The following is a 12,750-nucleotide window of genomic DNA, read 5'->3' on the forward strand; positions in this document are numbered from 1 at the left end:
TTATAGTCAGTAATCATATCATGAACAATAAGTGCTTTTGAAGTAAGGGATTGAATATTCAGCAACCCAAGCTTTATCATTTGCTCATCTGAATTATAGCTGTTTTTTATTTGTTAAACATCAATTACATTTTTAACCTTAGATGGGCTGAAACGTTTTTTGGATTTCCAAATTCGGGGAAAAGACACAGTCTCTATGTGATGATAGCTAGGTGAAAGAGGCTCTATGTGATGGGATTTATCTGACCTTGGTGACGTGAGACAGCTAGCAGACGGTTGGTTAAGCCAGTCTGTCTGCTTCCTGACCTGAGCCCCAGATTGTCATGTTTTATCTCTAAGACTATGAGCCAAATTACTAGAGAGAAGAGCAGCACCATCCCAGGAGGGATGAATACCATCTCTTTTCAACAGATCAGGTCTGCCCCAAAAACTTTTCCAATTGTCTATGAATTCTATATTATTTTGCGGACACCACTTCGACAGCCAGCCATTGAGTGAACACAATCTACTGACTATCTCATCACTCCTGCGAACAGGAAGGGGACCAGAGCAAATTACAGTGCCTGACATCATACTTGCAAGTTCACACCTCTTTAATATTACTTTTGGTGATCTCCGACTGGCGGAGTCGAACATCATTTGTGCCGACGTGAATAATAATCTTAGAGAATTTACAATTAGCATTTGCCAGCACTTTTAAATTTGCTTTGATGTCAGGCTCTCTGGCTCCTGGCAAACATGTGACTATGGTGGCTGGTGTCTCTATTTTCACATTCCATGTAATAGAATCGCCAGTAACTAGGGCATAATCAACATGATTCTCAGTGGGTGTTTCACTGCATGGGGAGAACCTGTTTAATGTTGTTATTGGAACAGAAGAGCAGTGTTTTGTCCCGCGACTATAGCGTCTCACCTTCACCCAATTGCCCTGCTGCATAGGTTCTACTTCAGCCGGAACCAAACAATGTACAGAGTTCACTAAGCTAGTCACATCCAAAGCAGTATCTAAAGCCCTTGCATTCTTACTATCCTCGATTAATCGTTTGGATGCGTGTCTCTAGTTCTGAAATCTTCCCCGTCAGCTTTACTATCTCCCTGCATTTATCACATGTAAATCCTGTGCTGACAGAGAAGGATATGCTAAACATGTTGTATGAGGTGCAAGTAACAATAAGAGGAGAAGATGACATGACTTGCCGTGTTTGTTGACTGATCCTACTCACCTAAGTTGTTTGATGGACTCGTAAAATGCTCGAGCGTGCGAAAAAAAAAAAAAAAAAAAAGAACATGCGGATGGCACGCTAACAGGCTAGCTAATTACTAGCGTGTTGTGCTAGCAATAACGATTTAGATTGAAGCTAGGATCCACTGAAGGCAAGCTTTGAGAACCCAAGTGCAGCTTTATTGACAAAATATTCCAAAAGCATGGGGTGGCATGAAATGCTATGACAAAATGCTATGAACAAAAACTCACACAACAGTGGTTACAAGAATTAATACTTGACAAAGACACGACAAACATGAGGGCTTAAATACACAGACTAAAGACAAGACAAGGGACACCTGTGAACAATGATCAGACAATTAACCAATGACAAGATACATGGCTGGATCACATGGCAAACAGGAAATCACATGACAGACATGAAGCATGACAAGACACAGAAACATGACAAGAACAAAACCAAAATCGTGGCACTCTCTCTAGTTTCCTGCAAGTTTGCAGTTTCATTTTCTCAAGTTGTTGTTGTTGTGTGTGTGTGTGTGTGTGTGTGTGTGTGTGTGTGTTTTATTTTATTTATATTTCTTTATTTTGTTTCCTTTTAAAACTCCAGTTTTACAGTTAGTTTTTATTTTCCCTAGTCGTAGTTTTGCCAGTTTTTATTTTTGCCTGTTTGTTATCTCTTGTCTTGAATCTTGTCTTCTGTGTAGTCTCATGTTGGTCCCTGCCCTGCCCTGAATCCTGTTCCACCCTGGTTGCTGACTCTCCTGGCCTAGCAACTTGTCTGGCATTACATAAAGTCTCATCACCAACTGTCATGCCTCTGGTTCCCTGAGCCACTGCCTTTTCTCCATCATTGGCCGTCACATCTTTGCAGTCTCTACCGCAACCAGCCAATACTCCTATTGTGTGTCCCGCCCTACTGTTTGGCCTGTCACTACTCCATTACCTTCCTAGTGCCTTGTCTACTGTCCTGTCAATACATTTTCTTCACTCATTTCTGTGTTTAGGCTTTCTCTCGTTCAGAATTCTTGACAGAACAAACCAGCCAGAACCGGACCCAGCAGAATGAGCATCCGTATTGTTCCTCCTGCGACAGCTCAGGAGAGACTGGCACTCCAGAAGGGGTTGGCTTCGCTGTGTCAGCAGGGCTGGGAGGTGTGATCCTTCACCCAGTTATTCTGGACCATGGCTAGGGGCTTGGAGTACCATGGCACAGTCCTTAAGGAAGCTTTCAACCACTGCCTATCCAGGTAGGTAGGTAGATCCCCTACCTCAGTGGGAAATGGAGCAGTTAAAAACCCTGGACTTTTGGAATTTTACCAATTACCTGCATCATTGCAAAGACTGGAGGATCCTGACACCACCAGAGCCTGCCTGTAGTGACCACCTCACCCTTCCTCCTTCGTCGAGTCAAGATCTTGCTCTTTTGAATCCAACAGGGCAGCTCGGACTGCTGCATCAGTCTGTCTCCACCGAGTCAGCTCCAGTTGTTCCGGAGACCGTTCCAGCCACCCCGGAGTCTGTCCCCGAGGAGCCTGCTGTCATTGCCAAGCAGGCCAACCCTGAGCACAGTCCAGAGTCTACTACATTCCATGAGCCTGCTCAAGCTCCAGAGCAGCTCATTTCTGATGTCGTGAACAAGAATGCCAGTCGAGTCTGCTCCTGCCAGTCCAGAGCCAGTCGTGTCTGCCTCTGCCAGTCCAGAGCCAGTCAAGTCTGCTGCTGCCAGTCCAGAGCCAGTCGAGTCTGCTCCTGCCAGTCCGGAGCCAGTCGAGCCTGCACCTGCCAGTCCAGAGCCAGTCAAGCACAAATTGCCATGCCCTCAGAAGCGAAAGAGAAGGTTGGCAAGTCAAATGTCCTTCTGTTAGAGGCCCATAGCCCATTGGTCCAGGAGGGCGCTCCTGAGTCAGTCCCCGAGCCCGTCAATGCAGCCAGGAGGGCTTCCGAGTCAGTCCCTGAGCCCGTCAGTGCAGCCCAGGAGGGTGCTCCCAAGTCAGTCTCTGAGCCCGTCAGTGCAGCCCAGGAGGGTGCCCCCGAGTCAGTCCCTGAGCCCGTCAGTGCAGCCTAGGAGAGCACTTCCGAGTCAAGTCTAGTGTTTTTTTCTGCAACCCTGGAGGACACTCCCATGTCAAGTCTAATGTCTGTCCCTGAAGTCCTGGAGACTATTTCAAAGTCAGTATCTGAGCCTGTTCCCAAAAGATTCACCCTCTGTGCTAATGCAGTCATGGGCCCTGAGTTCATCCCAATGTCCTTCCTAAATCAAGAGTTTGTCCCTGAGACTGCTTCTGACATGAAGACCATTTTCAAGACCCCACCAGTAGAGCGAGCCCATGTCGCCAGAAGGGCCACAGACAATATCCCCATCCCGCCCTCACTGTTACAGTATCTGGCCCTTATGGGTTCCTGAAGCTGGCACCTCCCTGGTCACTCAAACTATTTCCCTGGATTATTTTCCTCCCTCCCAGTCCCACCCCCTGTTTTTGAAGATAGCAAATAGTGATAAGCTGTTTATTCAGAGTACTAAAGCCTCTCCTCTAAAAAGAGGACAATGCTTTTTTGCTAACCACTGAGGGTTGTCTAATGCTACATTCAAGTGCACCTTGGAAACTTATACTTGGTAACTAATTTGAAACTTAAACTCATGTGCCCAGCCGATGAAGTCATCCTTTTAGGCAGTTAGAAATTAGGTTACCATCAGGTTAAATACATTTACCATCAGATTAATGTACAACTGCTCTGCTGGATTTTGGTTTGATCTCAGCTTAGTTCTTTCACATCCACTTATGTGAGATGGAAAATATAAAAGTTTGCACATTTATTTTAATGGGTTTTGCTTTTGGTAATACAGCCACAATGATCACACAATGAAAGTGTTAAACTGATACTGTCCAATTTGTCCTTGCATGTTTGTTTTTTTTTTGTTTTTTTTTGCTATCAACAGCTTTTACATTCAGAACTATGACAAATGGATTGTTTCCTCACTCAAAAAAAGGAAGTAAATTGGCAACTTTTGTGTGAACGTTTCAACACTGCAGAAGACTGTTGAAACAGAAAAGTCCTGACACATGACATAACATCAGCACTACTTCTTGTAAAGCTATTTTGAAACGTTATGCGATTTTAATTGTTTTGTAAGAGATGCTATACAAATACATTTGAAGTAAGTTTACATTTAAACTGTTTTACAGCAGTTTTTGCTATTGGAATTGACATAAACTGCTGAAGTGTAGCATTAACAGTGCTCAGAGTGGTTGTGTCTTTAACGGCAGTCAAATGCAACTTAATTAAATGCTAAATTAATAAATGTAAAAAACGTAATGTCAGATTTTCCTGTTCATTATGATCTTGGTATTATTTTTCCCTTTCAGTTGATCCAGGCATCGCGTTTGGCTTGTCCCTTGCCTGTGATGAAGATCAAGCTATTGTAAGTAGTATTATTTATTTTTTATATAATAATAAAGATTATAAACTACAGTTTATAAAAATAATTATTGACACTTTTAATATACATATTAGTATTATTACTATCAACATATTATTACACGACTCTCTAGATTACATAACCTTTTTGGTAGATCACTAAATGTTGGTGTCAGGGATTATTTTGTGATAAAGACCGGCTGAATGTACATAATCCCTTACACACAAACATTGCACCCTCACTTCACATTTTGGTGACATAATGGTGCATAGTTGTGTAGTAGTCCATTGTGAAGTCCATACCTGTCTGTAAAAGGGAATATCTAGGATATTCTGAATTTATCCTGAATCATAAAATGACAAATGGGACATGGCCTTGTGGACCCTGTGGCCTTGTGGATTTCACAGACATGTGAAAGTAAAGGCCATAAGTCTCCTAGTTCCTGGAAGCAAATCTTAAGCCGCGTTTCCACCGAAATTACCCGGAACAATTTGTCCCAGGAACTTTTTTCCCAGGAACTTTTTTTGCCCCAGACCGGTTGCTTTCTGCGTTTACACCGCGGTCTAAAGTACCGGGAAGGTAAACTGCGCGCAACTGCTCCTCCCAGTCTGCGACGGACAGTAATCAGTTTTGAGCGCCACATTTATAATAAGTATAGAGGAGATTCAAACTGTGCTGCAGTTATGTATTGGTTTACTAACGAGGTAATTAACAAAAAAATAGACGAGCACTGATACTAAAGCGTGTTCAGAAAGCTCGTATGCGTATAAAATTAGACAACGTATGTTATCAGTTATTGTGAGATGCCTGGGACGAACGCGCAAAAAATTCCTCTTTCGCAAATACGCTTAAAAAAATCTGAACCCCGTCTATCAATCATAAATAGTGAATAGTCTTGTAAATGGTTGTTTGTTACTAACCTCAAAGCGCTATTTCAATCCTGTTATAGTAAATTTGTAACATGGTTAGGAGTGCCTTGCAATAGATGACAATGTGTAAACATAATGACTTAATAATAAAAGCTGTGGCAGAAAAGAGACTGATAAAGCGTGTTCAGTAGCTCGTAATGCTAACATTAGATATCAAATTTGTATGTTATCAGCTATTGCGGACATTGACCATGAGATGGCTGGGACGAACGCGCAGAAAGTTTCCTCTTCCACAAATACCCTTAATAAAGCCTGAAACTCGTCACCAGTCCACCAGTTTTTTTTATTAAGTTCCATATTTGCAGACAGACAACTCTTACTGCATGAAGCCGCCCACGACACGAACCGCAATAGATTTTTTAAAAAGGGAGGTTAAAAATAAATAAATGCGGCGTGGAGTCATCCAACCAAAATGCGGCGTGAACACAACCAATCAGCTTGTGCAGCGCACAAGTCCCACCCCTGAAAGTTCCTGAACTTTGAAAAAGTACTACCTCATGAGCAGGGACTATCGGAGGGGGAAATATTTAACCGGAACTTCATTTAGACCCTGGTTCCTGCGGTGTAAACACATCGAGTACCAGCCCAAAGTTCCTAGTTCCTGGGGAAAGTTCCTGCGGTGGAAACGCGGCTTTAATTACCTGAAGAGAGCTATCCGTTAGCATTCCCATTCATCTAAATAGTAGTTGTTCGGCTGCCGCAGGACCCCTTGAAGTGAGTGAAACACTGACTCCTTGAGCTGCGCCAGGTTCTGTTTCAGAGTCCTGCACGGGTCCGATTTTGTAAATCCGCACCCGCCCGTACCCGCAGTGCTTAAAGCCGCATCCGACCCATTTTCCGACAGCAGCACTAATTAAAATCCGCACCCGAACCGACCCCCTTAAAATAGAACCGACCAAAATAAAATCAGTTTAGACTATCACATTATAGACACACTTACAAAAATGTTTATTGCCAGGTCATACAGAAGTTATCACACGACCATTAACACAAGGACAACTTCAGCCAAAGCTGTCAAAAGGCCGGTACATGAAGAACATGGCTAACGTTACCACAAAACTGAGTAGCTTTATAACATTTTACCAATCGAACAGACGTGGCTACAACACTATATCTGCCACGCAATTTCGTATAGCCTACATCTGACAATTTTGGGTTCAAACACGCCCTGAACACCACACATACTTAACAGTGTTAAATTAGAAAAATACTGTTCGATAGAACTGCTTGGTTTGTTACCACAGTTATCTGCGTGCTTCCTCAGCGATGAAGTTCCACATTTGTGGCTATCCAACACGAAAATGCATGCAGCAAAGCCTTTCACAATATTGTTTTCTTCAGATAACTCCAAATTTCTCCCACACACTGGACTTGATTTTTGATGACGTATTGTCGACAACTTTACCATCTCCACTAGCTATTCTTTTCTTCAACTCCTCAGCATCCATCTCGACGACTGCAAGCAGATCGCGCGCGCGGTTATGATGAATTTTTTAAAGTGAAAGTAGGTATAAAGACTCCTGGGAGGGCGTGGGCACAAATAAACTGATGTGGATTTTAAATTATTTTATCAACTTGAAATACAGGCATATTTTTGTAGATGTGTTCCTAAAAATATGCATACATTTTTACGTTTGCACGTGATTGTTTTAAACCCGTGTTTAGACCCGTGTTTAGCCCGTGTCTGACCCGACCCACACCTGTATCCGACACAGTTGGATATTTTTCACCCGTATGAGCGAAATTCGAGGGTACCCGAACCCGTGCAGGACTCTGTTCTGTTTAACCAAACAGCTGTCTTTTGTGTCATATGTTGACAGCAATCAACGTTCCTATAGTGTGGTTCCATTTTGACTAGAGACCATTTAATGGTGTTTATGTGTGGTGTTACATTAGGGCGTGTATCTGTCAACTGTTCTTTCGGAACTGGCTTTTGTCTTACACAGCCATTAGATATTTGACCTCTTTCTGTTCCTCTCTTCTGTAAAAAGGAAATAAGAATCTTATGTGAAAAAGCATGTTGTGACTTACACACAAACTCACAGGCACATATGCACGCACACGCTATTATAAGGTTATCACAATGGTTCAGAATTACAAGATTCAGCAGAAATCCCCTTGGCTTTATTTCCCAGATGTTTTCTTCTGTGCGGGGCCTTTTGACATGGTTGAGGTCAGAGATATTGCAGTCCAGGACAATAGGACTGTGGCAAACAGAGCGGGGCCGAGAGCTGTTGGAACAAAGTGAGCCCCTGCTTGCCACAGGGACTGTGAATTATTATTGGTTATTATAGAACCAAACCATAGATCCATAGTTACTTAATATTAACAGCTTTCTTTCACTTTTAATATTGCTTAATTACATCATATGTTATATCAAAAACAAGATCTCATACAAGTACGTTTTTGCAATCATATCTTAATTTTTGTGGGCGTTTTCTATTAATTTTGGGCATTTGACTTTTTTGAGACAATCCTGCATTGATTTAGAACTCGGTACCACAGTAACAAAAGAAATCACATTAGAAATAAGTTATTGATTGCATTTTAAGCAGTACATTTTACATCAACTCACATTAATGATGTTAACAAATAAATCAGACAATGCACTGGCAATTTAGAGATAACCTCACAGTTGTGGTCTTGACCTTTCTAGAGATAAAATCCAGAGTCCTCCAATGCCGAGTTCACACTACACAATTTTTGCTCCGATTTTCACTCACCGACAGATTTTGCCTAATCGCAGACAAATGCCCGAAATCTGAGGCAAATCGGTGCTCGTTCACGACAATCACACAGTGTGCATTATCAAAGATGCGATCTGAGAGAATCAACGATGTGTTGCAGACACCTGTGATATATTTGGAATGCTAAATATCTGTACCTGTCTGCAATTCAAAATCCTGCTTTGTGAAATGTTTTCTGACTGAAAATTACATTGGTAATGACCTACAGCCAATGAGAGAGCAAGATACAGGGCAGCGGGAAGTTCAGGGAGGAGTTCAGTTCCGAAAAAAGGCTCCTTCTATGTCAATTTGGACCCAAGAAATGGAGGAAAGTTTAGTCGAACTTTGGCAAGAGCACCCATGTCTATTTGATGTTTCAATAATAACAATTCTGGTCTCACGTGATCTTGCGTTATATCCTTATCACTTCTCGCGTGTGTTTGGTTGTGAAACGAAGTTTGCTGATCAGAGTTGTCAGCAATTCTTCCTATTGTAAAGTCATGCGATGTGTAACCCCCTGTCGCCGATCCATCGTGCAATGTGCACACAGCAGCAACTGAATGCTACCCCAGATAGTCGTGCAGTGTGAAAAGAACAGTGATTCGACGACTTTAGTCTTTTAGTCAAACTCTGCATTAGTCTGAGACAGAGACAAGACCAAGTACAAGTGCTGTCGAGACAGAGACAAGACCAAAACCTTTAAAAAATGGTCTTAAGACCACCCTCGAGTACTACAACACTACTGCTAAAGCAAATGCTAGCCAAGTATTTGAAGGTTGAGTATGTGAACTACAGATACAGCAGGAAGTAATCAGCTGTACCCTATAGAGAATGATGTTATTGCAAGCAGGTTGAGTTAAGGACCTTTTAGCCTGCACCATCTGGAGTTTCATGACAGAACTTTGTAGCCTTTGTCACATCATAAATGTGTTTTTACAATCTAATGTTCATCAAGGTTTTTAGTCACATTTTAGTCACATTTTATATATGCCCTCTTGGTGATTGGTTAGTCTCTTTGCATGTGACATGAGGATAGGCGCCTACAGGTTGTATGTTTGCAGTTGTGTGCAATATAGTTTATTTCTTAGTTTCAATATAGTCCTGTACGTTTTATTTATTTTATTTTTTTTATTAATTCTAACGGAAATTTTGATTTCCGTTAGAATTAATTATTAATTAATTAATTATTTTCCTCATTTAAAAGTTCAGGTTCTTCTATAACATCTCTCTGGCTCTCTTCCAGGTGTGTGGTCCTCGTTTGATGCATAAATGTGAGGGGTTTAACTATCTCAATGGTCAGTGTGTGGAGATCAGCCCTCACTTCAGTGCTGCTAACACAATGAAGCCAGCTTTCCAGGGTATCAAAACACTTAACAATTACTATTGTAATGCTGGGTTAAATTTTTTTTGCATTTTATGGAAAAAAAATATGATTACATAACTTGCATATAATTATATGTTACCTGTATTATATAATTTTATTAAACTATTTTCAATAAAGGTATTTCTTTTGTAAATATTTTTTTTGGGGGGGTATCGATGTGGATTTGATGTATTATGCATTTTTCTTTATCAACCTTATACTTTTATAGAAGAAAAAAACTAAACAAAAAACAGTGTTCCAACTATAATATCCATTCTAAATATATGCAAGGTTGCAATTAGTGACAAAATCATTATGTGTGCACATTGTATATGCTTTAGATTTTCAGGTGGATTTTAAAGTGGAACACTGCTGCAATGTAATTTTATGTCAACCTGCAGATTGCGTTTTTGTGTGTTTCAGAGTGTCATGTTATTCCCCCGCTGGATGCAGTTATTCTGTTTGATGATTCAGGCAGTATCACCGCTGAAAATTTTGAAATGATGATCAAATTCATCAAGAACTTGATTGCCATGTTCTTGGACACACAAGCCCAGGTGTGTATGTACACATGTATGTCTATGCCTTTTAAGACTGTGATACACAACTTTTGCCCATATTTTTCCCCATTTTCATTCTGGAGGTTGGCTGTAGGGCTGCTCGATTATTGCAAAAATCATAATCACAATTATTTGTGATTTATAATTGTTATGGTGGGCAATTTGTTCAAAGTCTTATTTCACGATACGAGTAGTTTTAAATAAATGTAGAATTTCACAATTATCGATACTCAAGGGCGTAACTTTGGGTCTACCATTGGGGGGGTTAAACTCACGGCATATTTATTAATTTATTTATTTATTGAATAATTTTCTTGGGTAACATGCTAATTTGCCGTTCCTGTATTAGAAATACATTGTGATACTTTTACTGATTTAGGCTACTTTACGTAAATGCAGCTGTTCACTTGACTATTTATGCCATAATGACACACAGTAGTTAAATTAAGTGTTTAAGCACTAGCCAGCAGTGGCAGCTTCCATTTAATTGATTTTTTTGTGTGTGTTCAATATCTTATAAAAAAAAAAGAAAAAAAAAAAGAAAAAAAGAACTTAAAGATTAATCAACTGCATCACTGTATTGGCACCTACATGCAGCAAATGTATTATGCACAATTCAATACATTACACAATACAGGGTGGCACACTGACTGGAGTGCAGCTTGCACCTTTATTCTGAACAGATTTCACATATTGGTGGGCATCACCAAAACTCAGTGTTTCTCAAACTTTTTCTGCCATTCCCCACTTCGGAGGTATAAGGGTTCCAAGCCCCACCTGTCCCCAATCACCCCAACAAAATGTTAATAAACTAGGCTTTAAGTTTAACTGTTAAAATGTATTTTATTAACATCACATTTTAAAAACTTAACATCAAATAACAGCATTAAAAACTTTCAAATAGAGAAAATGAAAGTGCAATTATATTATCACTTTGCATGAAATAAGACTCAAAAGTAGATTAAAAAAAATTGTGTTTGCATTATTTAGCCTCTGATAACATAAAATTCAGAAACTGAGAAAATACTAGTGTGGACTAACGTTAGTTGTGCTTTGATTCATTTTGTCACTTTGCAAACTCCATGCAAAAATAACAAAATAAAAAATAACAAAATAAAATAAAAATAATAATAATAATCTCAAATTGAGCCGGAGGTGGTAAATTCCTAATAATGTACTTATTTTTTTTTTAGGTATTTTAATAAGATCCAACTAAAATCCAACTAACGCGATCGTTATAAAGGTGTTTGTAACAACAAACAAAACAAAACACATCCACTTGCACATATTTGACAATTGAAATATATGATATATCCTGCTATAGCTAACAAATTTGTGAAATTTTTAATAAAGAAGGAAATAAAAGCAGATCATCAGTCATTCAGCGCTATTGTGGCTGCGGTGTGACAAGCAATGAATGACGCGTCTCCATGGGAACCATAAAGTGATACTACGATCAATAACGGTCGCCTTGAAAAACTTGTAAACTTACGTGTGAAAAGGTTAAGCAAGGCTTACATTTAAATGTGTCTTTGTTTTGAGTGTATGGTCAATAAATAAAGGAATTAAAAAGATGGGCACAAAACCTGTTTGTCGCGCCCCACTTGTCATGTCTCTATTCCCCACCAGTGGGCCGCGCCCGCACCCTTAGAGAAACGCTGAGCTAACTTAACAGCTAACTTAGCAATAGGGGTAGCAGCTACCTCCGTTTGGTCAGGATTTTTCCTCTTTTTGGCTTTTGTCGACCAACAATGAAAAATCGTTGTCTGGCTGCCTTTCAGTGTCCTTTTTCATCTTTCCATCCGTTAGTATGCACCGTCAGCTTTCTCCAACCATTCATCCCAGCGACCGCGCAAAATAGTGTGAACAAACTTGGTAGAGAAAGCGGGTTGGGTAATACCAAGTAGTCGGTGCGGTGGGCGGGGGGTACATTACAGATTATTTAAAATATGATACTATCTTTCTTGCTGGCAAATGAAATTGATAAAGAAAACGAACAAAAGTATTCATTCGGAATATTTCATATTTATTTTAATCTGAATTATGTGATGATATTGGGGGGGTTATATTAGCTGGATCTGATTTTTGAGGGGGTCATGACCCCCGTAACCCCCGTGCAAATTACGCGCATGTCGATACTTAACGATATTTATACAAGGTTAACTTAAGTCAAGTCACCTTTATTTATTTAGTGCTTTTTACAATACAGATTGTTTCAAAGCAGCTTTACATTGATAACAGGAAATGAATGCAACAAAGATTGTTTTGGCTGTACAGCAGCTCTAGAAGAAAGTCATTGTCCAGTTTAAGTAAGTTCAGTATTGATTCATTTTGGTTGTAAAAATTATTAGTTATTATTTTAGGGGCTGTTTACACGACACCTCGATTTTCAAAGTGTACGTTTTCATCCCTGTGTAAACTTCAAAAACGTGAATCTGTGAAAACAGTGACAGCATGGACATGCATATTACGTGTTAAGTCTATATTGAATGCGTGTGTGCGCAGGGCGTGTAGACTTTACAAAGTG

The 12,750-nt window shown here is 40.1% G+C and overlaps 1 protein-coding gene across 10 annotated transcripts in view; it reads left to right on the top strand.

Annotated features, from left to right (window-relative positions):
- LOC309499883 (integrin alpha-X-like) overlaps positions 1-12,750 on the top strand; it is a 298,717-nt gene that overhangs the window by 31,951 nt on the left and 254,016 nt on the right. For 9 of the 10 annotated variants that reach the window (XM_082171374.1, XM_082171377.1, XM_082171371.1 and 6 more), the window contains exons 4-6: positions 4,593-4,648; positions 9,544-9,658; positions 10,087-10,220. In XM_082171374.1, the coding sequence (XP_082027500.1) occupies positions 4,593-4,648; positions 9,544-9,658; positions 10,087-10,220 (305 nt within the window). Of the gene's footprint in view, positions 1-4,257; positions 4,385-4,592; positions 4,649-9,543; positions 9,659-10,086; positions 10,221-12,750 lie in introns of those variants that run through there. The other variant, XM_082171379.1, reaches the window with a different exon arrangement.

The sequence above is a fragment of the Leuciscus leuciscus genome (genome assembly GCF_965113295.1).
Source record: "Leuciscus leuciscus genome assembly, chromosome: 5".
Lineage (NCBI taxonomy): Eukaryota > Metazoa > Chordata > Actinopteri > Cypriniformes > Leuciscidae > Leuciscus > Leuciscus leuciscus.